This window comes from Gymnodraco acuticeps, unplaced genomic scaffold, assembly GCF_902827175.1.
Source record: "Gymnodraco acuticeps unplaced genomic scaffold, fGymAcu1.1, whole genome shotgun sequence".
NCBI classification, from domain to species: Eukaryota; Metazoa; Chordata; class Actinopteri; order Perciformes; family Bathydraconidae; genus Gymnodraco; species Gymnodraco acuticeps.
Genome location: NW_022990711.1, coordinates 141,647 through 167,242, shown reverse-complemented (window position 1 = coordinate 167,242; position 25,596 = coordinate 141,647). Strand labels below are relative to the sequence as shown.

General features: G+C 40.4%; 1 protein-coding gene across 4 annotated transcripts in view; it reads right to left on the bottom strand.

Annotated features, from left to right (window-relative positions):
* The window catches only part of brip1 (BRCA1 interacting protein C-terminal helicase 1), a 60,466-nt gene that overhangs the window by 20,641 nt on the left and 14,229 nt on the right, over positions 1 to 25,596 (bottom strand). For all 4 annotated transcript variants that reach the window (XM_034231627.1, XM_034231629.1, XM_034231630.1 and 1 more), the window contains exons 7-14: positions 23,102 to 23,374; positions 20,168 to 20,389; positions 19,837 to 20,036; positions 19,623 to 19,755; positions 19,234 to 19,394; positions 18,963 to 19,140; positions 16,393 to 16,533; positions 15,677 to 15,838 (exon numbers count right to left, since the gene is read on the bottom strand). In XM_034231627.1, the coding sequence (XP_034087518.1) occupies positions 15,677 to 15,838; positions 16,393 to 16,533; positions 18,963 to 19,140; positions 19,234 to 19,394; positions 19,623 to 19,755; positions 19,837 to 20,036; positions 20,168 to 20,389; positions 23,102 to 23,374 (1,470 nt within the window). The remainder of the gene's footprint in view (positions 1 to 15,676; positions 15,839 to 16,392; positions 16,534 to 18,962; positions 19,141 to 19,233; positions 19,395 to 19,622; positions 19,756 to 19,836; positions 20,037 to 20,167; positions 20,390 to 23,101; positions 23,375 to 25,596) is intronic.

Sequence of the window (25,596 nt, the reverse complement as noted above, 5' to 3'; positions counted from 1 at the left end):
TAGTTGTTATATGCTGTTGTAAATACTCCTGTTGTCTGCTGTGTTCAGACTCAAGTCCTGTGTGTGATGCCACATTCAGGACATTCAGTGTCCTTTTTTTAACAGAAGACCGTTGCTAGAAGTTTTTGAGGATGGAACAACTTCACACACAGATATAGGGAGGCTAGACCTATACAATTCATTTATTTTGGTTTATAAATGAATGTCAAGACATTTATGTTATTGATTTCTGAAGCACTTTCTAAATAATAAAAAGAGAGTTCATATGTATTTACTGCATGTATGCATTGATGAAAAATAAGCCATGTGCAGTAATATAGAAAATTGAGGATGCAACGCATTGGTATGAATCGTGATGCATCGGGAATCGTTGACAGGATAATCGTAATCGAATCGTGAGACCAGTGAAGATGCACAGCCCTAATCTCTACTCTATTTGACTGTACTACCCATATCATGTTTCCACTCGTTTATTCTTTTTAAAAGTGAAGCTAAAGGTTACTTCTTGGATTTTTTACATTAAAGAGCCTGTGACACGAGTTTCCCCCATCATCCAAACCCATCAATTTTAGTAAATATTGTCCCTTTGAAAATCGTTACTGAACTGATTTTGGATATTTGTACTTTGATAACCATTAATCTGCCCTTCAATGTTGACCATTTTCTGGATCTGCTCGGGGATTCTTCAAATCCCGCCAAATGATGTGTGACGTCATTGCGGGCACAGCGCTCCAGCTGCACCGTTCAGGATCCCAGCATCTGCATGTAAACGCACGATGGTGCACACAGCAGCAAGCTCAGACAGCGATGACAGTTTAATTTTGAACGTGTCTGAGAGCTCATATGAGGCTGAAGGATCGGTTTATGTTGTATCTGTTAGAAGTTTAGGAATTAGGTGCGTCAATATGGGCGATAATACGGTCATGTAGCCAGTGGTGGACTGGGACTAAAATCATCCCGGGACTCTCGAACGGCCCACTTCGGTACCGCTAGTAAGTTGTGAACGGGGGGAGTGGGGGATGTGCTAGTGACTTATCCGACCGGCCCACTTCGGTACCGGCCCATCGGGATTCGTCCCGATGGCCAGTCTGCCACTACACCCAGCCCACGTAAACTGTCAACGGGGGGAGCCTCGCTGCGGGGAAACGGTGGACCTAGTGTCCCGATCGGAGTGGGAATAATAATAATAATAATCCGTGCATTTTATCCATTAATTTCCCCAACATTGTGGTAAAAAACCACACGTTTAATCCATGTTGGTGTACTACAACTACAAAAAGCATCGGTTTGTTTTCTCATCAGGAAATGCAGACCGGCTCAAACAAACGATTTTTAATCATCATTCTCACGATCATTTAATCTATCATATGTTCGCCGAATTGACATGAAAGCACTAATAAATGTAGTTTCATCCACTTGAGTTTACAACTACAAAAATAATCGATTTGTTTTTATATCACATCCGACGGGAGGAAATTCAGTAGCTCTCACTACCGATTTTCAATCCTAATTTAATCCTCATCTTCACCACGATCATTTATGTTTATGTTTGCCGAATTGACATGAAAGCACTGACAAATATGAATATACTGTAGTCAACTTCATTACAACGTTATTAACGTGCCTAAACTCAGTAATTCAACATTTCTACGCATGACAACACACTTTGTCCGTGTTTGGCTCTCTCGCCGCACAGTGAAGCGTTCCCGCATTGACGTCACTTCCGGCTTCCCCCAAAACTTCAAAATGAGTCGAAGGAATTTCCCGCGATGTTCGAAATTATTGATATTTATTGGAACGGTATCGCAACTTCTTTTTTAAACTGACGGTTCGAGATGACTAGTAGCCCAATATTTCATTGCACAACAGTTGTTGGGAGGCTGTCACAGGCTCTTTAAAGGGGCACTATTAAACTCATTTTCAGGTTCATATTTCTATTTTGTGCCTCTACTGTGACATGTTTCCATGCTCTAATGTTTGAAAAGGTCTTTATTTTTCTCATACTGCCTGTGCTGCAGCCCCTCTTTTCACCCTCTGTCTGAAACCAGAGCCCAGATTGGTCAACCGCTTAGAGATAGATGACCCCCCCCTTTAGCCTATCACGTACAATGTCTTGGAGAGCTAGCCAATAGAAGCGCACATGTAACATAGTGATGTCATTATGTTACAGAAGTAAAAAGGAGTCCAAAAAGGAGAGAGAAACTCCCTCTGAAGAGATCCTTGGGAGTTTAGCCTTTGACCATTTACATTTCACAAAAACCTATAGAACACACTACAGGAAAGGGAAACCCCCAAAAGATAAACAGTGAACCTCTAAATAATGAAAATAGACATTCTAAGGTCATTGCGGATGAGTAAATGCCATCATGGAGGAGCCCTTTGAGTGACTTTAAATAACATCGTATGTCAACCTCACAGTATTCTACCAATTTATGAAGCCACAAAACTTGGTCCAAAATTAAATTGAATATCTAAAGAACATGGAAATATCCAAATAAATAAAGGTATAATTTATTCAGAGAATGCTTTTAAAAAGGAAAACAAAAATAATATACAGATAAACGAATTTAAAAAAATCACACATAAAAGTAATTTACACCCTGGAGTCAAGTCCTTGGAACAGGGAATGTTCCAAATCTAATTCTCATTTTAAATTCATAAAGGAAATATATGTACAAAAGCTGGTTCCAAGTGGGTTTAAACCATTCACCCATTCATATTAGACTATGTTCAACCAAGGTGTTACTTTACCGCCCCAGTCAGCATTAATATAGGCCATGTACTGTACATCACGAGACTGGTCTGATAACTCGAACTGCATGGGTGTGAACTAGAGCGTTTTACTGTGCAGTCATACGCATTTTCAGCACCTTCAGCAAAGGCTTTCAGCCATGCAAGTGTTAGACACTCAACACAGAAATTACAGACACCAAAATTATAGACATGAGCACCTTCATCAATATTTTAGGGACAACATCTGACACAGACCGGGTGTTTAGCTGACAGGCTGGGCTATGAAATGTCAATATGCAGGCTCAACTACACACCTCTTTGTATAACTTCAAGACAAAAAAAACAAAGGAAGCTGGTATTCAAACGGAAGGGCTTTTTTTGAACTGGGGTTGTATGAGGTTTGTATCCTTAGTCGGTGTATTACGGGGCAGCATGGGAGCAAGCCAATTTACTGGTGTGGTTGGGAGAGCAAGTAAAAACGTTTTTTAGCTACCGAAAAAAATAACTATTATTATTAAAAAAATGTCACCACCTTACCTTGTCGTCGGAAAGCACAAAAATAATCTCAATCTACACTCAGGTGCAAGTTCAACGTTCGCTGGTTTGTGTTATTGTGCAGCTTTGATGAATACAAAATCGCTCTAAAACAACAAAGTCACACAAAATAAGTTTGTTTAAGCGAGAAATAACAGTGTTATAACTATACATTTATTAATTCTATTTTCTGTATTGAATAACAAAAAGCCGTCATTAAAACCCAATTTGCCCCAAGATAAATAAAGTATACTGACTTTGGTTATGTAGATACAGGGTTTGAGATCATTTTAGTGCATAGGAAGGTTTTACCAACTTAGGACAACCTTTACTTACCAAGATTAATAGACATTGCCTTTTTCAGAAAACATCATCTATTGTTCTGATTGTCTCAAAAGATATTGAAGTGGTCATTTAAAAAAGGGAATGTATTCTATACTCTCCAGTTCTTAAAAAGAAGCACAGCTAGGCAACATAAATGGGAATGAGCAGTATTTAGCACATAAGAAGCCACAACAAGGTTTGAATAATTCATCGCCTTTTCCAGGCATGGTAGGTGCTATGCTCAGCCCTTGCCAGTGACACGGTTAAGTGGGGAAGATCTTTCTGCCAATTGAGACAATGTGGCGAAACAACTAGAGAGAAGCAGTGAACTGTAGTCTTCACTTTGCACTTTTACACATCCCCTCTAATCCCTGGTAACTATCTCCCCATCTTTCACCTCCTCTGCATCCGGCCTCTCCTTCCCCGTGTCCCCGGTGTCAGTGAGCTGTGTGGCGACACATCGCAGCTCCTCTAGTGCCTGCTGAATTATGGAGAGCTTTGGAGGCGACGGCATTAATGAAACATGCAGCCAGGAGCCACATTTCGTGGTGGCGAGGGGAGACGTGTTGTTGCACCTTAAATTATTTAGCCCCAAAATATCACAGTAACCATCACGCCAAGACTAGTGGCAAAAAGCCACCTGCCACCTCTGGCCTGCCACTCTCCTCCTGTCGTCTGCTGCTCACATCCCCGCCACACAGGTGGGAGCACAACCCAGCAGTAACTCCACCTACTGCCTACAGAAGAAGACACTGTTATAGGCCTTCCTATTCCCTAAAACTAAACTGATTGGGTTATAAGGTGTATTTTTTGGACATTTGTCTCATCCCTATTTGATAATATATCAAGTATATAAATACAGTGTTATTATTTGTGTATAAAATGATCTTTCCTTAATAAAACATTGTGTAGAATGTAGGGGTGTAACGGTATCCGTATTCATCCCGAACCGTCACGGTTCGGCACATGCAGTCACACGACGAATACGCCTTTTTTTATCAGTGGGAAAAAAGTCTGTCACTCAGGGCAGTATCCATTACACTATATATAATCTAGGGGGCAGTATTGCGCCTAAAAGCTGTTTGCCAGCCGCCCTTAAAGAACAAATGAAGAACAAGAAGAAAACACAACAAAACTATCAAAATACAAGAAGAAGACAAGTTAGTATGGCAATTTCAGATAACACACAGGAGCTAGAAGACCCACCTGCTTCTTTTAAATCAGCTGTGTGGAAAAATATCGGGTTCCTTGTGGACTACAATAACGATGGAGAGCGAGTGGTGGATCGGACAAGGAGGGTATGTCGGCGTTGTTCGACAGCGGTGCAGTATGCTAATGGTAACACATGCCAAACATGCTAAATCATATCAGAAGGCATCAGCCAGATTTGCCAATCACTGGAGCCCGGCAAAAGACAACAGCAGTTCAACAGCTGATCCCCGCTGCTTTTAAGAAGCCAATAGACATGAAAGCCGAGATACCAAAAGAAACTAGAGAATGCATTTCCTGAATAAATTGCTAGTGGGAATGCTTTATGCTGAAAAGCTGACGCTGAATTGCTATGCTGAAATGTAATGTGTAAGAAGAAAGTGAAGAATTTAGATTGAAATGATACATGGACACTGGGGGCTTGAATGTGTGATGAGAGAAGAAAATAAAGTAAAAAAAGCTTGGAAAAGCAGCAGAATATTTGAACTTGATGGCGAATGATCTGGCGCCATGTTAACGGTATTTGATGACACCCCATAATACGCTTAGATATGTTGATGGCTGCATCGTTACCAAACCTGTGAAGTTTTTGGTCTGTTTTGAGCATTTTCACTGAAGTTATAAGAAAACCGTGTTTCATGGTATTGTGTTGCCATGGCAACGGCATTTGAAGAAATCTCAAAACTGTCCCGTAGATGTCTTAAAAGGCTGGACTGTTAGCACACGTGAAGTTGTGGCACTTTGAGAATTTTCATAGGAGTTATAGCAATATCGTGTTTTATTGCAAGGAATTGTTGCCATGGTAACAGCTTTTGAGGAAAACTCACTAATGGCACAGACATGTTGAGGGCTGGACCATTAACTGTCATCTGAAGTCTGGTGGTGTTTTGACCATTTTCATATCAGTTACGACAACATCGTGTTTTTTGGCGAACATGGAAACAGCATATGGTGAGATCTCAGATTTGGCGTAGAGCTGTTGAGGCATGGACCGGTGATATACAAGTGAAGTTTGGGGGACAATCGGACCGTGTCCATTGGAGTTACAGCGACATCGTGTTTTATGGCGAGGGATGCGTTTCCACGGAAATGGCATATGATGACACCCCATAATTTACATAGAGCTGTTGAGGACAGGACCATTAACCATTATCTGAAGTTTGCTGCTGTTTTATGGCGAGGGATGCGTTGCCATAGTAACACCACATTACGTAACACCAGATTTGATGTAGCGCTGTGTTGACCATTATCTGAAGTTTGGTGCTCTGAGCATGTCAGTTGGAGTTATGACATCATCGTGTTCCATGACACAGGTGTTTATATTTGAGCTAACGAAGTATCCAGAGATCAAAGGTTTCCATGGTGATGTTCAGTAATCAGTGAGAGGAGGTTGCTGTGGTGGGGAAAGATGAGGCTGAACTTACAATGGGGTTTAATGGAGACATGTTGAAAGTTGTTGTCACTTCATGCCCTCAAGAGCATTATTTTTTATTTTTCAAGCTACGAGATGTTTTCCTACGTTTCTCATGTAAAATTATGTCTCAGGAATGTAGGGTTTGGGAATTATGGCAGGTTTAAAAATAAATATGAAGGCGAATTTCAATCTGTCCTCCACTCCAAATCTGAAGAAAGCCTCTTTACCAAGGTCTGAACAATGTTTAATATCTCTAAAAGTACGAATCAGATTTAAAAGTTGTGTAACACGAATAATGTCAGAAAGATGTGTAACATTTTAAAGTTGGAATGAGGTTTCTGAGTGAAAGTATGAAGGAGCAGTTAGCAGTTGAAGTTGCATGAAGATTCTTCAAGTCTGAAGAGTTTCTCCATTGACTTCCATGTTAAAAATGTGATGAATTATGGGATATATCTCTGGAATTATGAAAGTTATGAATGAGAAAAGTAATAGCAATCGATTCCCGACAGAGCTGAACGTTTTGATGTTTAAACAGAGTTTCTGCGATGTGGAATGTGGGAGAAGAAGACGACCAAAATAACCCTGCGGAATAATAAAGAATTTCATGCGTAGAAGAAGTAGTTGGAATGCTGTATCAATATTCCCACTAAATAACGGAAGCTATTGGCATATATATTTCAACGGCTATGCGCCCTGGAAACACTTTCTTATTATTTATTTTGTAATATTTTCAAGACATTCTTTTTAGTTTTACAGCTTGATGAAACCTTTTTGTTTGACATCAGCCATTATAGATAATATGGCCATCTAAGTGTGTGTGGTACTGTTTGTGGTTTGTTTTTAACTGTGTAATACAGTTAATTATTCAAAATGTAATTTTTATATTGAAACTTGCACTACTGTTCAAAAATAAATAACAACAAACCTGGAATTATGCATTTGGGACTTTTTTTAGTTTTTTCTTGTTGTACCGAACTGTGACCCCCAAACCGAGGTACATACCGAACCGTGAATTCTGTGAATCGTTACACCCCTAGATAACAGTGAGATAACTTGGCAAAATGTAATAGGGTGTCAATCAAATTAATTGAAAATTAAAAATGTTATTACTATTGTTTGTTTGTAGCCTTTATTTAACCAGGTGAAGCCCCTTGAGATCAAAATATCTCTTTTTCAAGGGTGACCTGCAAAAATGATACAAGAAAATCAGTTTTTTTCTGACAACATATCACCAACAGCCGTTGTATAATTTTCATTGGATCAGTATGACATCCTCCAAAGAGTTTTTCAACTGTGTATTTTCACCACTCGCTCCAAAAAGACTCAAATAGTTGCTTCTTTTATATTAAAAACAGATAAATAATTTAGGTTCTGCATCAAATAAACATCAAAGGTTGGTTGCAGTGGCCCAAATTTGAGCATTTGCCATTTTTCTCCTTTTTCTGTTGATTTTGGATGGTAATTACATGTTTTTGGTCGGAAAAACAAGCATTTCCCAAGCACATCTTTGACCTAGGTAGCGGAGATAAGGTTTCTTTTTGTATTATTAAAACTAAGAAAATAAATAGTTAAGTGACTAATAACCAACTGATCAATGGGGGCAGCCATAAATTCCTTCTAATACAAATGCTCTCATCTCTAAAGTTTCCACATTACGTTTAATTATACGTGTAACGCTCTGAAGTCTGGTTAAAAGAGGTATCAAAGAAGGGAGATGTCTTAGGCTACATTTGACCTGTTAAGCCTGAAACTCTAAACCTAAAAATAAAAAGCTCCCTCTTAGTCACACAGCAGTAATCCTGAAGTTTCCACTGTAAAAACTCAAATAAAACATCACCTCAGCTCTAAAAATAATCAGTAGGGAATGCTACACTGGGCAAATTGACCCATGAATCTAATATGCTCCCAAACAGAGACAGAAACAGCCTCAGTACTTAAGGAGCTGTGTGATTGGTGCTCCGGATCCCTAAGAGCGGAGTGTGTGCTGGCGGGTGTTCGCTCTGCAGTCTGATTTGACTTTGACTTGACACACGCGCAGCGGAGCCCAGGCGCCAGCGCTGGGTGCGTCTTCACACAGACAGCGAGGCGACATCACCTAATGGCCCTTGTCTCAATCTCTTTTAAAAGCATCTTGTATTCCCCGACTTCTTTTCACCTCTGCAAAACCATGCTTTTTTTTCCTTTTTTTTTTAATAAACCATCTGTCCCCTTATCCAGTGGAGCACCGGGCCCTTTCTTTTGGCGGCTGGGACCAGACGGCAGGGCCCGCTGTGGTTTTAATGGGCATTAACTGGGGGGCTGTTGAGGCTAAAGTGCTACAAAACCACAGCACTGGTGCAGGCTCTGTAGGAAAGTGTGTGACTGTGACTGTGACTGTGATTACAAGCATATACTTTGTGTCTGTGTTTCTTAAAAAATACATTTATTGAGCTGTGTGCTAATGCGCAACATTCTCTCGAGTTTTCTTTGAACTATTTTGACTGCAGTGTGCCAACACTATTGCTGTGAAAAGACAACATTAGTTAAAGCTAATTTCCCGAACACCGTCCCGAAAAGGCATTGTTGACAACAATTAAGATTCATTTTATTACTACTTGTGTTGTCATTCTACCTGCTATTAAAAAGATACATTGCACTTATTAGTGCCAATGCATCTTAGAAGGGGGTTCTTTTGACTTTATGTGTTTATGTATGTGTGTGTGAAGGCAGAGGGGTAAAACCCTTTGACCCTGCAGGCCTGTGCGGCCGAGCTCTCTCTGTCTATCCCTGATACAGCTGTGTGTAAGAGGCTGATAGTAAGGAGTGCAACACATCTCAAACTCAGGGTTCAAATCGTATTTCGTTTTGGAGTCACGGCCAGGATTATTTTTCGCAAAAACAAACTAAAATGTGCTATTGAAGGCGCACCACTGATACTAAAAATAATTTCCCAAGCATCAAAGTCAGGTTAAACCAATGAGAAATGCTTAACATAGGCCCACTGGAAAGATCAGCTGAAGAGTTGGTGGCCAATGTACGGGTATGTAAGGGTTTTCAATTCGACCTGTTACGCATGTCCTCTCCTCTATCTCTCTCTTTTAACTGTATTTGAAATAAAGAAACTGACGGCCGACAAAAGAAAATCTTTGAAAAAATTCTTGATGTTATTATTTTACCTTCATATTATTACATCTATAGTGGTTATTTGCATAAAAATATACAACTCAAAGGTTGGGAAACACATTTTGGCATATTTATTTTTTTAAATGTGCTTAGACATTTTTTTAATCGTTTCCTTAATTGTTTTAGTTGTGTATTTTAAGCTAGTATGAGCTAGTTAAACCGGTCGTTATTCCCCATCTTGTACATACACATACATGTTTTCACCTTTAAACTTTCATTTCAGGGCTGCAAAATTAGGAAAAAATAATGAATTGTGATAACCTTGATGAATATTGCTATTGCAATATGATTCACATTGTTGGAGGGATCGATGATTCATTATTCTCATTATCATTTAAAATGATCATGTTGTGATTTTTAAAAGGATCTGTAACAAACAAAGATATTTTATTAAGTATGTAGAATACGATTTGTAGCCCGGGATATCTATGCAGCACCAAAATACTTTATTCAGAATCATTTGGACTATAATGTACCTGCGCCTTCGATCGGCAGCAGAACTTTACTTCACACAATGATGATAGCTGTGCAGGGCTCGACAGTAACGGTTGCCAGGTTGCCATTGGCAACCATTCCGAAAAAATGTCAACCACTTCTTGGCCTTTGGTTGCCATCAGTGGCAACCAGTTTTTAACATAAAGAAATAAGGACAGCAAACAGCTAAATGTGCACCCCAAAATAGATAAATATTTGTTGTATTAAGAGTGATATTTAATTATTGTCGGAACCTGATACTTAAGTTACACGTGCATTGATGTGATTACGGAGCCAGAAAGCGATGCACGTTTACTCGCGTGGGCGGTGCGCCGTGTTTGATTTACAAAAAATGGCGAAGCAAATTAAGTTGTTTGACTGTGGGGTAAAAAGTTCGGCCAACCCTTCAACATCTCAAACGGATGTTCAAAGTGATTCAACTGATAAAGCGCAAGATGAACCCGAATGAAAAGCAAAGAGGAAATGTGTAAAGTCTTGGGAGGCGAAATATATATGTACATTCTGCTCCGTTGTGCATTCACTTCCGGTAAAAGTTCCTTCAAAATAAGAGTCCCGATCTTATTACTACCCAAATAAAAGTGCTAAACGAAACTTTACCATAGGAAAATATTGGCTTACAAATATAATCACTTCTATAAAAAGGTAACACATTTTAAATATAGTTAGACATATTAAAGGTAATTTACAGCATTAATAATTATTATCTAATTCTTAACTGTGAATGGTTTTCATTCATTTAACATTAGAAATGTATTAGTCTGGCCAATGACAGAACCACAATCAAGACTTCAATGCTGAAGGGCCAATGGATCTATGGTGGGGGTCAGCACAAAGGTCAAGAAAACCCACATTTGAAAGGGAGACAATGGATGACCAAGAAACTAGTGACTTGCTCAATTCATTTGTGAGGGATCTGTGAAGAACAGGACAACAGCTGCACTACTGGTATTTTGTATACCAGCAATTGAGGGTGGACAAGTTTACTACCACTTAGGTTTCAAATAATTATTTTAATTACTTATTGTAAAGCATTTGAACATTCTTTTGTGTCACATGTTCATTATTAAGTTGATGTATAACTATAGTATCTTAATTATTTAAAATATAAGGTGACTAAAAATGGCAACCGTATTTTCAGTTTTGGAAACCAAAAGCTGATGCCTGGTTGCCAGCCTGGCAACCACTTTTAAAAGTTAGCGTTGAGCCTTGCTGTGTAATTAAACCGTGGGGGAGATCTGCATGGATCACAGATCAACTGCGGTCCGCTACACTACTACTGATAGTCATCACTTAGACGACAAACTGAACAGAGATGTCTGAAGATGACCTGTACTCTGTGTTGCTCACACAAACACACACACACACACACACACACACACACACACACACACACACACACACACACACACACACACACACACACCAGAGGGAAGACGGGACTCAGCGGCACCAACAAGGCCTCCACGGGCTCCAATTAATACCCCAGCCCTTCATATCTCCTCATCTTTAAGAGCTGACTGCAGATTAAATATTTATGCATCAGCATAGAGAGAGAGAGAGATAGGAGACTCCTACATGGCTATCAATAATAAAAAAACATCCCGCAGCTCATAGTCGCTCCTCGGCTCGCAGCACAGGCTGACAAAAAGGAAGGTAAAATGAGAAAACAACTCGAGTCTTAGCTTTCCCTCACTGTTTGGATTCATCAGAAATGCAACTGGATAGCAGGGAAACAAGGCCAGAGGAATAGAGCGAAATGGAATCAAACCAATGATCACTGAATGTGACGCGTGGAAATACAAGTTGAACACAAACCCCACAAATATGCCAAAGGCAAAAACTATACGTGCCAAGGGCAAAACACGACTAAAGGTCCAGTTTTATGGAAAATGTGTCCTGTTTACATGAGATTCATTCATCACAGCAAAACAGTTTGTTATTGATGCCTGGTCTCTATGACAGTACTTCCAGTTGTAACAGCAAGAGAGAAGTTCACTTCAGAAGTTCAAAATCCTTAAAAATAAAGTAATGAGGCATTGACAGAGCGTTAGGAAAAGGGGACTTCTGTACACTGCTGACAAAAATGTTACTTAACCAATCCATTTAGAAATAGTAAGATGTTAAATGTATATTAACCATATTCATATATTGGAAAGCACAACAAAATGTGTGGCTCATTCAAAATATTAGATTTTTCAGATTTCTATACTCTTTCTTTATTTTTCTGTGAATTACTGGAGAAAGCAACCATTTTTATGATGTCTTTATTGAACAAGGACCATGCATAAACATTTATCTCAAAGACAGAAGAGATGATTTAAACCAGATTTAGCTATTGGCTAATTTCCACAACTTTACATATTCTATATCACATTATACACGACTTTCAAAAACCTAAGATTTTCAAAACGTAAAGACTTGTATCTGGACAATATGTTATAATGGTGGTGATTAAATGCTTGGCTATACAAAACTTTTAAGGCTTGTTTAAAAAGGAACCTCTAACCTTGATTCAAATGCAAATTGGGAGAGGAGAGGCATTTTTAGTTTAAATATAGTTTTATAATCCGATGCATAATCCATTTGCTGACAATGGGTTAAAAAATGGGTTATTAGGCCGCCAGATAGTTCAGTGGATAGAGCCGGCGGCCCATATGCACTGTCAGTTGCCAAGTAAGTGGGTTAGACTCCAGAGCCGGCCGAACATTTTAGGCAATGTCTTCCTCTTTCAACACTGCATCTCAAATAAAGGCGCCTTCTGGCACAAAAAGTATTTTCGTAATGACTTTTCACTCAATTGTAAAATATTTTCAGCAGTATGTATGCTCCTTGACAGACATTGCTAATTGATCAAAGTTACCGGTCACATGTGCAATGTGGACAAACACAATGAAAAATGAAATCCACTTGTCCCTGAGTAAGCTAATGTGACAACTGAGCCACAGTGGATATTCATTATTCATGAAGAAAAACGCATAACAAACAAAGGGGGACAAAGTGTCTATGAGTGCGCTCTAAGAAGCACCCTCATTAACTGTAAGAGGATACACTTCCAAGAGGATGACAGCATTGAACAAGTACTTGACAAGTACCTCCATTGATTAGTAATGGTGATCTATTGTACCATAGGACACCAACAACAGCTGCTTCTGAGCAGTGCGATCTATCGGAATCTAGTTTAGGCTTTTTAACAAGGGTTAATGTTGTGTAAGCCGAGTTAATAGAAATACCTTCAAACAACAAAAACACAGGACATGACTCAAAGTTATGGTCTTTAGCTCCTCCCAGTGGTAGGATGTGGAAATGTAGGTTTTAACTGCAAACATACACAACCACAGTATAAGGATGTAGGTAGCATGAGGGGCAGTGACACCTCAATCAAGAAAATGGCAGCAGTAGATATTTTGTATAAATTATGAAATCACCAATCATCTTTAAAGATCACAATCATCCTGTGATCCATTTCTAATTTTCAATACTGTAAATCTTGCACACTTCTGTATATTTGTCTATTCATCACAGTCTATTTAATAACTGTAAAGCTCAACCACCATACATTCTGATGTACCACACATATGTTTGGCTTTTAGAGAAATGTGTCCGTCTCTTATCGTATTCATTTTTTTGCTTATTTTTTAAACATTTCTCTTATTTTTTCATTATTATTTTTGAAATAGTTTTAAAAGTTATTTATTTGCTCCTTTTTTACAACCTTTAATAATGTTCATTTATGGATCGTTATACAACAAAGCACATTTCTAAAACAAACCTAATCACTAACTTAGCATGAAACCATATTCTGAAAAATGCTTGTGTACTCTGATCAGAAAAAAATGCTTAAAGTATCTTCTGTCATATGAATGCAATGCCGTACAATAGCAAACACATTGCTAAGAATGCTGATTTTTAGGGTACTTAGTACTGTTTTGTATTGCATTCTGTATTGATGCGTTATAATGGCTTTATTACACATTTTTCATCTCATTTATCTACACAGTATATCCTAAATGTATCTTTCTTGCTTTTTAAATGTTTGCTTTTAATGTGGAACACCACGATACCAAGGTCCGACACATTTACACCTCATTCATATTAATGAATATGCGCTTTCGCTATGTGAGAAACACTTTGTCTCTATTTCTGCAAAACAAAGACGAAAAACCAAACCAAAAGGAATATGATGAGGTTGTTAGATAGAGACAGAATCATAAGCTAGTCTAAATAACCTGGCACAATCATTTATTTTTTAATTGAAGTGTTTTATACAAATCCCTTTTGTTGGATTGTTTGTTTTATTAACTCCTAATAAAACAATTGTTTCACACAGGTTCTCAAACAGCTTGGAACTGCGAATTACAAAATATTTTATAATAATATTTACACTTTCTATACATGTGCTGCACACCAAAAATAGCTAACCAATGCAATGCCAGAACATGTAGTGGTGAGATGTATTAACACTATCTAATGCCCCAGCCACACGAGGACGAAAACGGCTAAACGCATAGGATTAACTCAAACGCAAACAAGCTTCCGTCCACACGCAATAGTTATCCGGATAGTGTCTGCCCACACGAGACAGCTCCGTTTAGCTCCAACCGCTGGAGAAGCTGCAGTACATATGCAGGAGCCTGTACGTGGCGCTGTAACTTCCTCCACAAAAGCAGTGAAGAAGCATGGTTGTCATGGTTGCCCTTCTGTTTATTCCCCGCGGTGGGGGCCGAGGGAACCGGGCAGAGTTTTTCGCCAGTCAACGTGAATTAAAGTTTAAATCTACCGACAAAATTATAAAAGTGCCGGTCAAAGGTCTTCTTTGTTATTTATTGAGCTTTAAAACAAATGAAATACGACTCTATATAATATAATAATAAAAATACACGGAGCCTCTCTTTTTCCTCCCTCTCTTTGGACAGCGTCAGTGTCTGTCTCATGCAGCAGCTGATCCAGTAATGAGTGACCCGGCCGACAGTAAAAATAAATATATTTATAACTAGTTTAGGTAGTTTGAGAGGTGTCTCCGTCCTGTCAGATTAGACTTCACTCGCGTTTATGTCCATATCGAGAGAAAGATAAATAATCTAAATTCAGTGTGCAGTTTACTTTGACGCGGGGGTGAGCAGCAGAGGTGGGGAGAGGCGGGGCTATTGCCTCATCATTATCAGAAAATGATCGTATAGGGCGTACACACGGAGCGGTTTGACCCCCCAGAGCGTTGCGTATGCCGTTCTATCCACCTTGGGACCCGTTATCGTTTCCGCAGTCCTTTAGTGCCGTATTCGGTCGTCCTCGTGTGGCCGAACGGTCTATATGACACTAAACAGTAACGCAAATGACCGTTTTCGTCCTCGTGTGGCCGGGGCATAAAAGTGGCCCATGTGACACATTGATTCCTATCGGACCAGTTATTTCATAAGGCGCGTTCACACCGCAGTACTTTTCCCACTTTAGTTCCGATATAGTTCCGAAATGTTGCGTTCACACCAAAAAAATCCGGAACTAAAATTAGTTCATGAGAACCTTTTTACCCCCTTTTCCGTCCCTGCTAGAGAGCAGGTACCTTCGTGGGAGAATAAGGTTCCTATTTCTGATTGGCTGGGGGACTTCGGGTGGCAGTATACGCCGTGAAGTTGTTTGCGGCCTGCCAGTAAACCCAAAGCAGAAGAAGAAGTGACGTCAGCGGCTTCATTTGCCTAATCCTCCCTCAGGTACTTATTCCGGTGTGAACGCGATCTGTACTGAGTGCCTATATAGCATATGTTTCCTGTTTTAGTAGAGTATGTCTTAGTGGTGTATTTACATATTTACCTTGTAAGATGGCAGAAAGCAGAGTACACCCTTGGCCACGACCTGGCACACATTGAGCAGCAGCGCCCCCACCTCGTCCTGGAAGGCGTACGTTTCAGTGTGTTGGAAGGTGGCGAGGAGCTTTCTGCCTTGGGGTCCTGAACCAATAGTGCCCACCCAAACCTGAATAGAGAGTTTTAGCAGTGTAAATGTCATATCACCAATATAATTCACATAATACATACATCCAGGGATTATTAAGGGACAAAACAACAATATCTCCAGGAATTAGATACAGTACATTAACATATTGCAATACAATGGTTAAACTGTGACATCTGCTGGACAAAACTGGCACTGTGACAGATGTGCAGCATCAATTGTAAAAGTGTCTGTTTGCCAGAAACATTGGGATTTCCAGACTATCAACATGCACAGAAACCTATATAACAATACAGGAAAGGGAAAATCCAAAAAAGCATAGGACCCCTTTAAGACCTGGATATCAAGATTACTGAGACAAGTGGAGATAATCATACAGCGTTTTCTGAGATGGAGCTTTAGGGATGCTTAGGGATATCAATGACTTATGAGGATGGAGGTTTATGATATCAGAGAGTTATATGATTAAGCTAGACATCCATGAATCAAGCAGCTACATTTTGTTTTGGAACAGTCACAAAACATATCCACTGCAAGGTGGCAAGTGGCTCAGTGTCATCGGTAAACCTACTGACCTGGGACTTGTTGATAACATGGTTGGCCTCCAGCTGGATGGTGAACTTCACTCCAAGTTCAGAGGAGAACGAGCCCATTGGTGACAGGGTTCCTGATGTCAGCACAATGCTGTGCACAGACTTTCTCAAGTCAGAGAAAGCCTGGGAGACGCAGATAGAGACAATACTGTAAATCTCCAAGAGGTGGTTCTGCTGACAAGTATGCCATAAACATATCAAAACATACAATAATAGAGGATAGGTAGGAATTGAAGAGCTAGAAAATATAAAGGCTTTAACATTTGTTTTAATTACATATTTAACTAGCATTTTGCAGGTTTGACAGGGTGGTGCAGGAATGATTCCTAAACCCGTGAAAGAGTTTCATTTTAGGACTTTGGGGCTCCATTGTCTTGTCTGAAAGCCTTTAGCTTAGCGGTATTGACGTTAAGTCATGCGACTGTTATGTAGTTTGTACATTAGCATAGCTTTAGTTCTTACTAGGGCGGTCAGTCGATTAAAATATTTAATCGCGATTAATCGCATGATTGTCCATAGTTAATCGCACATTTTTCATCTGTTCTAAATGTACCTTAGAGGAATATTTTTCAAGTTTTTAATACTCTTATCAACATATGAGTGGACAAATATGCTTTATGCTAATGTTTATTATCATTTGAACAATGACAAATATTCTCATGAATATTAAACACAACAACCTCTGAACATTACAAATATTTGCCTCAATTCAACCTGGAACCTCTCTCATACAATAATACAATACAAATGGTGTGTGTGTGTGTGTGTGTGTGTGTGTGTGTGTGTGTGTGTGTGTGTGTGTGTGTGTGTGTGTGTGTGTGTGTGTGTGTGTGTGTGTGTGTGTGTGTGTGTGTTAATGCTGTAGCGACGCGTCGACTTCAAAATATCGTCAACGACATATTTCCGCGTCGCTACACACACGTGGGTCACCCAAAGCAACAAGCAGTTCGCAATCGCACTTCAAACACAATGGAGACTGAAACGGCTACCACCTCCTCCTCACAGGATTGCGCACGAAGCCCCAAAACGAAAACATCTCGCCCTAGGTCTTCAAAAGCATGGGAATATTTTTAAAGTTAGTCCAAAACGGTGGTGGCTACCATTAGCAGCTAGCATTTGCTCTCCGATTTTTACATAAAAATGGAATTATGGATTATAAATTCAATCATTTTTTTATACATAGACGTTAAAAACCTATGGATTCACCGATTCAGCCGCGTTTTTTCTCATTTTAATGCCATTGAACACATCTTTTGATCAGATTGACAGCTACGGTGGTGAGACGATCTCCCTAGAAGCTCTGTAAAGGTACGTGTTGTGATGACTGTATTTGCTTCCCCTGTCGCGAGTCCGGATCACTCAGTGATGATACTATATACCTACATAATCTATGGAGTCTCAGCTTTAATCGGATATATTGTATGTGCAGCTACGATAAGTAATAAGGGTACTTTTATCTTGAGTTTTGTGCCAATGTCCGTTAGCATTTTTCGCTCAGGGGTCATTTAGATGCTTCTTGTGAGACTTGTGTTTTGTTTTGGTAAACATGGTTTGTATCGTCAGTTACCTGAGATTATTTCCGTTAATCTGGTATAACACATTAATAGGTTCTTAAATATTAAGATCCCCTGAGACACAGTATCGTGAAAAAAATTATTTTTACATTACGTTTTTTTTACATTACGAAAATTGAACAACAGAAAAATAATCGTTAGATTAGTCGACTAATCGATCAAATAATCGCCCGATTAATCGTTTTCAAAATAATCATTTCCCCCCAGCACTAGTGTGTGTATGTGTGTGTGTGTGTGTGTGTGTGTGTGTGTGTGTGTGTGTGTGTGTGTGTGTGTGTGTGTGTGTGTGTGTGTGTGTGTGTGTGATGGATCGTTGGAGCTATGTGCAACTCAAGGCATATGCTCGAACGGGAGCTGCCTGGACGCTGCAATCATGTTGCGCGCACTATCCGTGCTGAGTGTGCTGACTTTTCTACAATGTCCCACTGTCTGGCTTCCTGCATAAAGTCAAGTGCTCGGCGCAGTTGTGGCGAAATGTCGCTCCTCTGTTTTCATTTAAACAGCTCCTTATATCCGTTAGCACAGCTAGCTAGCACCAGATGCTAACAACAACAATACACGTAAGGTCTCTCTCTCTCTCTCTCTCGGGCCACACATACACACACCCTCCTGGTCCTCCAGATGGCCAGTCAGTGCCTGCCGGTGAGCGAGGAAGTGTGGTCTGCTGCAAGCTGGCAGCAGGAGCGGGGCTGTCAGCATCAGCTTGTAGATGGTATTTTAAACTCGATGCGCTCTGAAACTAAAATAATTAGTGGCGGTAATTTTTTTTTCCATTAACGCGTTAACTTGACAGCCCTAGTTCTTACAAATCCATTTGGGCTTCAACTATTATAAAAGAGGTGTTCATTTGTTCACATTTCGATTGGCTTTTAGTCAAGAGCCCTTGCAATGCTAACTTTGGTGTCGGCGTAGAAAAATGTCTCATTACTACACAACCTATTTCAGTAATAAATCAGTGTGCAATTTCAAAGCTCTCACCACAGCAGGGTTGAGGCACCAGAAGCTGAGTGTTAGGACTTCTGCCTTGACTCTGGCACTCAGGCGTTGTCTTTGGCGAGGCCGAACAAAAAAGCCATGGGCATCAGGGACATCAGGTGGGACCTGGTTCGTCCAAGCATAGCTCTTCTGCAGAGCTACCCGGTAGTCTTCAGCAAAGCTACAGACACAAAGAAAACTGAGTGGTCATTCTATACCCTGTACAACTGTTAATGTGAGGCATGATTTTGGATTTCTTTGGTTTGCTTCTGACCTGCAGTTGTCCTCAGAAGAGAACATGAAGCCCAGCACCATGAAGAGGTTTTTGAGGACAATGGAGGATGCTGAGCTGATTGTTGGGAGCTGAACCATATCCTCTTTTCCATTGACCACACCAACACGCTCCTCCTTCTCTAAAACTGCTGCCAGGTTTTTCTGTCACAAGGAAAGACAGTGGAAGAGATATTTGGTTTTAGATATTCTGGAGTGTTTGACAGTGCTTGAGGCTTAGTGTGAGCATTTGAACTGAATCGAATAATAGCAATGTAAGGTTGTGGAGAAACATGAAGAGATTATGGATGTCATAAAACGAGATTTTCAGTTGTTCAGTTTTGGTCCTCATGACATCCCAACAACAGATAAAGCAAAGATATTTTGGTGCACCTTCAGAAGGCCGAAGGTGTCAGCAGTGATGCCAAGGTTGTGAAAGATGCTCAGTACATCCTTCCCATTCCAGACTTTACTGGAAGTCTCATATCCTCGTTCAGACATCAAGCCTTGGCTCTCCTGGATCCAGCTACAGCATGGACAAAAGACATATTCAGCAAATGTCTTGTCAAAATATAAAAGCAGACATAAGCAAAATGAAGATTCTAACTTGATCAAGCTATAACAGAAGTTCCTGAGTGGCTCGTGCTGGGATCGTCTGATGTTGATGTTGACCATGCCGTCAAGCTCGTCCCTACATGCCAGCAGACTGCTGTGGTCGAGATTAAAGCTGGAACTCTCCCTTGCACAGTCCTCGATGTTGTGGGCCTCGTCCAGAATCACAATCTGACCAGTCAGGTCAATCTCCATCTGGAAAAATTAAGATTCAAAGCAAGAGAGGAAGAAGAAAGAAGTAAACTTCCTGTTGTTCCCTTACTTTGCACCTTTTTCCCCCCAATGGTCCTACATAATTATCACCCTGTCTTCCACACTCTACTTACACTCTCTCTGATCATTGGGTCCAGCAGGTAGTTATATGGACAGAAGACAATGGAGGCCTCCTGCATGAGTTCTCGTGCAGCGTAGTAGGGGCATGAGCGAAGGCGTTTACCCAGTGCCACTATGTCCTCAATGTCCCAGGCTTCAGAGAGTCCGTGGACCCGCTGCAGTGAGCACTGATCCCGCATCCTTTGGACACCGTGGTAGTAGCGGCATGATTTACCCTGTAATTTACATTGCAGCATGCCATGGGTCAGAAAACATGTAGTTTGACGGGACACATACTACATACTATTTATTTTTTTACTTTAACATAACATTACGCAACAAAGGTATTGTCACTGGTCCACAAATCCATGGATCTCGGCTTTAGGAATGAGTTCCTGGAACTAAAGTTAGAGTCTACTCAAGAAGTGACACTGAATGCCACCTCCAGGCACTTTTCCGCCAGGGGGGCGTCTTGCCGTCATTTGACTCCCTTATTCAGCCCTGAACTCGAGCCGAGGGCGTCCAAAACTATTAATAATTCGAGAGAAGATCGAGAGTTTTCATCGCTTGAAATGACGAAAAGGAAAAAGGACAAGGACATCCCTCTGTTGAAGGGGCAAAGGAGTCTGGTGGGATTATTTTTCGGAGTATTGAAGATTGTTTCCCCGACATCGAAGGTGCCTGCTACAGGACAACACGGAACGTGCGCGATTTGGACGCGATGAGCCCCCCGCTCTCGGGGTGGATGCCCTCAGCCCTGGTCTGGCGGAAACACTGCATCAAAGTGAATAGTAAATTGTCAAGAAGATGTATCATCACATCACAATAAGGATGACTGTCTGACCTCTGGGTTTTCCAAAATGTTAATACTTTTGCTTAAAAATAAATAAAACGTGCCAATAATGGGATTATTTTTTTTGTCCTTAAAGCTTCATTTGGAACATTTTTTATATATTTTCTTTTTTTATAATCTTTGTATAGATGTATGTATATTTATGTTATATGCTATGCACTTCTTTACATCAGCTGAAGTTATCATTTTGTGCCAACTGTCGGTCGAGCAACAGCAGACTTCTTAGAATTTGGTGAGTAGGTCATAAGAACCTACTCACGATTTTTTAAAAAGAAATATGTTGCAAATGGAGCTGCTGTGATGCAAGTCATATTTCTGACTTGATCTTACCATTAACGTATTCAGATCGTAAGAACAGAGGTCGCATTAACCAAATACTGTCCCCCTCCTCCAGCAGTATTGCTGATGCAGAAGGAGGAACTTGTTACAGGAGCTCCTTCCCACGAAGCAAGTGTTTTTCAGGAATGGGGAATGCAACCCTACATATAGTCGTGCCAACTTATAATCAACTTTGGTTGAAGTAAAACGGGTAAATGAGTCTCCAGTGTTGCAGAGGAGCGCCACAGGTTCAGCCAACAGAACAAAACTAAAACGCTCTTGAGTAAAGTAAAGTTGAGTAAATTGCATTGTTCAAATGAACCTGTTAAGGCACAATGGCCACAGAGTTTTATATGCTGCTGCTGTCACTGCAGGGAGAACAATCTTTCATCCCCTTGATGTGTGAAAAGTCTTCCATTTGAGTTTTTGCATAGAAGAACTGACAAGCCAAGGCCTAACTAGCTGTGATCAGGTGTTTCAACCATTGTAGTGCATTACATGCCCTGACACTCATATAGTGAAGTAGAATTAGTGTGAAGAAGAGGCTTCTCATGTACCAAGCCCCAATTACACTGTCAACAGTGAGGTGTCCGCTTCATATGTCCCACCCTGTTCTTTTATGATTTAACAGCTCGAGGTGACAATGTCAACACAAATACTGTACATCCGTGGACCCGTTAACCTCCAGACACAATAATTATCTCTGGATTAAATGCTCTCACAATGGTATGCTTAGCCTGGATACTTTGCTGAGGCTGAAACCTGTCAGCTCAGTGAAAGCGGAGTTGGGGAGATTAACAGCCAGGCAGCCACATTTAGAAAAGTGGGGACAGGTTACAGTTAAAACAGAGTGCAGGTGTTTTGACTGAAGTCGCCGTTATCTGAACGATGTGGTTTTCTGTGTTTGAATCACTGTGTGTCTATACAAAGGTAACCCGATGCTGACCAGACTGAGGTTATGAAGACACAGAGCATCAGTGACACCCACTCCAGTTAGGGGTTATGACTCGGGCCAGCTATTTCATATGACAAAGTGAGACAATTGCCATAGGAGGCAAACACCTCCAATGACAGCATAATTGTCCTTACTGCAGTAGGAGCCTCAACTAGAGGTCAGTAAGGGGACAACAACTGTCTCATGTCTCTAAAAAAGCTCAATCAATGCTTCCTGACATTTTTGTGTTTAAAAAAAAAAATGGTTGGGACAATTGTGAATATTGTAGCAGCATAATTGCTGCTCAGAGGCTACATTGTTGAAGGAGTTTTTTCTGGTAGTGGTAGTAACCTGTGGGTTTATGTTACAGGTGTTCAGTCATTTTTTGAGAAATCAGCTGGGATCAAAGAGTTGGAATACAATGTTGAGTTTTTGTAATGTTCACCAGTGGATTAATGTTTCATTCCTTGTAGAAAGTGTGTGTCATAACCAGCTGAATGCAGGTTAATTGTAGTTCAATAGAGTCCAATTCAGGTCAAGAACAGGTTTTTTGTGAGGCAAAAGGGTGCAAAAAAAAACGGGGGGTTGAAATGGCCTTACTATGAAAGGCATACAGGTTGTGACCGTTATGGGATAAATGTCACATGACAAAACTATGGCCTGAACTTTTTTGGGGGGGCCGATACCAGCATTTGAGATGTTTCTCTTTTCACATAAGCATATCAAATAAACATGAGGTTTGATATTAGCTAAGTAGTAAGGGGCACATTTAACAGATAAAAAACGATGTAATAGAGATACGGTCATGTGAATGTTTGTGTGTATGCAAGTGTTTATGCTCACATCTTTAGCCTTCAGTAGATCCCTGCAGCGTTCATTCCGGTTGGAGTGAGGCGCCACTTCTGGATGGACACATGTCTGATTTCTGCTGGATAAGATGGTCATGGGCACGCCGGAGTAAACCGTGCGCTTCAGCTCATGGGCGATCTGAGTTATCTGCTTATGAGTGCGAGTCCCAAAGAAGATCTTAGGAACCTTCTTTTTGCCATCTTTGGCTTTGTCCTTCACAGCTTCTTTGGTTGACGCACACGGGCACAGGATGCAGGGTTCAGGGGACTGGAAAGAGAAAAAAGAGGAGCAAATAGTGAGAGGTAGTACGCAGCTAGTTTTAAACATCTCACTAATTAATCTTAATCCATGAGCTTGTTCGAACAATACCAGGGACTGTCAATTTTGCTGATGAAATGTTAATTTCTTATTAGGCAAACTCTTTCCCTTCCAAATTCTTTATTTTTTATCATATACTAATCAACACCTTTAATTCATTAAACCCCTGCAACCATCTGAGGGCAGATAAGGTGATAAATCATATGTGACCTGCTCTATCGAAATCAGTCGCATCGACCCAAAGACACATTTTGAGTTGTATACACTGTTGGAAAGAGGAGATTCCTAGCTTTCTAATGATATCAGGATTTTGTTGTAAGCAAAATATTAAGCAAAATATGTCACATTATATAATGACTGTCATCATTTTGAGAAAAAGGCCTTTAAAGTTTCCTCTTCTCTGGATCGATCTGATTGATTATTAGCGGAGCAAATGATCAAAATACTACGGAGGGAAGATATTTTCGTTTGGATTACTGGTCTGGGGGAAGCTCGCGAGTGTGTGTGTGTGTGTGCTTGTGTCCCGGGGAAAACTCTCAGGAGAAACACCGGCTGTTGTTATGCCTGCTGTGACGTCAAGTTACTCCGTTCTCCGCTGCCGAAGCTTCAAAGCTGTATTTATCATCTGAATTTGCCGAAACAAGTTTAATATTCTGAAAGCCAAGACTTTGTTTAATTGAAATCAGATCAAAACAAACTGTAACGGGCCCTGCCGTGTTATTTATGATTACTATACGCCTTACATTCATAATTTCAGCGGAGGGAGGAGGAGCTGTGCCGAGGGACAGCAGAGTGGCGAGTGAGAGCTGTCATCTTCCCTTTACACGCTTCAAAAATGTATTTATCGTGTGATTTTGGAAATAAAAGTGTCATATTCTGAAAGCCAAGACTTTGTTTGTTTAAAATCAAACAAAACACCCGAACCCCGAAAAACTATTTTTTTTACGCAAATCCACGTTTATTTTGAAATGAGCCGTTGCGACTTCCGACTGATTTCGATAGAGCGGGTCACATATGTGTTGAAGGGGCCGTTGCTTACTCCCTGCTTTTTTTCTTTATCATAATTAAGTCACGGATAATGTGGCTTGATTTACCAAGGATCAATCAGGTGCGCTGGGTTCATTTTGGTAATGTCACTAAATATGTTTAAACATGCAATGTAGTTTTAAAACAAAAAACGTTACCCTAAAATGTCTCTTTATTTTTGAAAGATCCCACTAAAACACACACATGGCACCTGCTTGTCCTGCTTCACAGTGATTGGTATAGGTTGCAGGGTTGGGACGAGTGATAAGATCAATTCACATTACATTACATATCACTTGTTAGACGCTTTTATCCAAAGCGACTTACATACTCAATACTGTGGGCAATCCCCACAGGAGCAATTTGGGGTGAAGTGTCTCAGGGACACAACGACATGCTGACTGCAGTGGGGTTTGAACCTGTGACCCCCTGATCCCAACACCAACGCACAACCCACTGCACCACACACCTCCCTACATTCCAATACAAATGATATTCCACTTGACCCAACCTTTATGCATGATCGAAACATACCAGATACATTTCGAGGTTTCACACAGTTTGTGCACTCAAGACCTGCCGTATTGTGCCAATAAATAAATGGGCATGCATCCAATAGCAACCACCCTACTGATCCACATTATGGTGGCAACAACACATACATGGTGCATTGTTTAATTATTGATAAGGTTAGCTGGCCTCCTATTTCTGAGGTCCAACCAACAGTGTTACTTGTTTATTTAGGCAATAAATAATAATACATGAATTAATAAATTACTTAAATCTCAAATCTCACTTTAAGATCTCAAAATGTTCTTCTAAATTGGTATTTTCTTACTATTGTAATTGCTTATCTACATTTAGCTCTTCACTGTATTGTGAAACAAAAAGCTCATCAGTGACTCATCACCATTATCTGCAGCCTGAAAGGGCTTTGACAGACTGTCTTGTATACTCTATTGAAAAAGACATTGAGAAGCATAAAGAATCTGCATCCATACATTAGGTGTCCTGTCACTCTGCACCAGATGACCTTTTGAGTATGAAAGAGGATCGGCCACCATTGTGGCGGCTGAGAAAATCTAGCTGCTTCATAATTGGCCGTCCAGTGATGTTGCGGATGCCCACCCCATCCCTCACAGGTG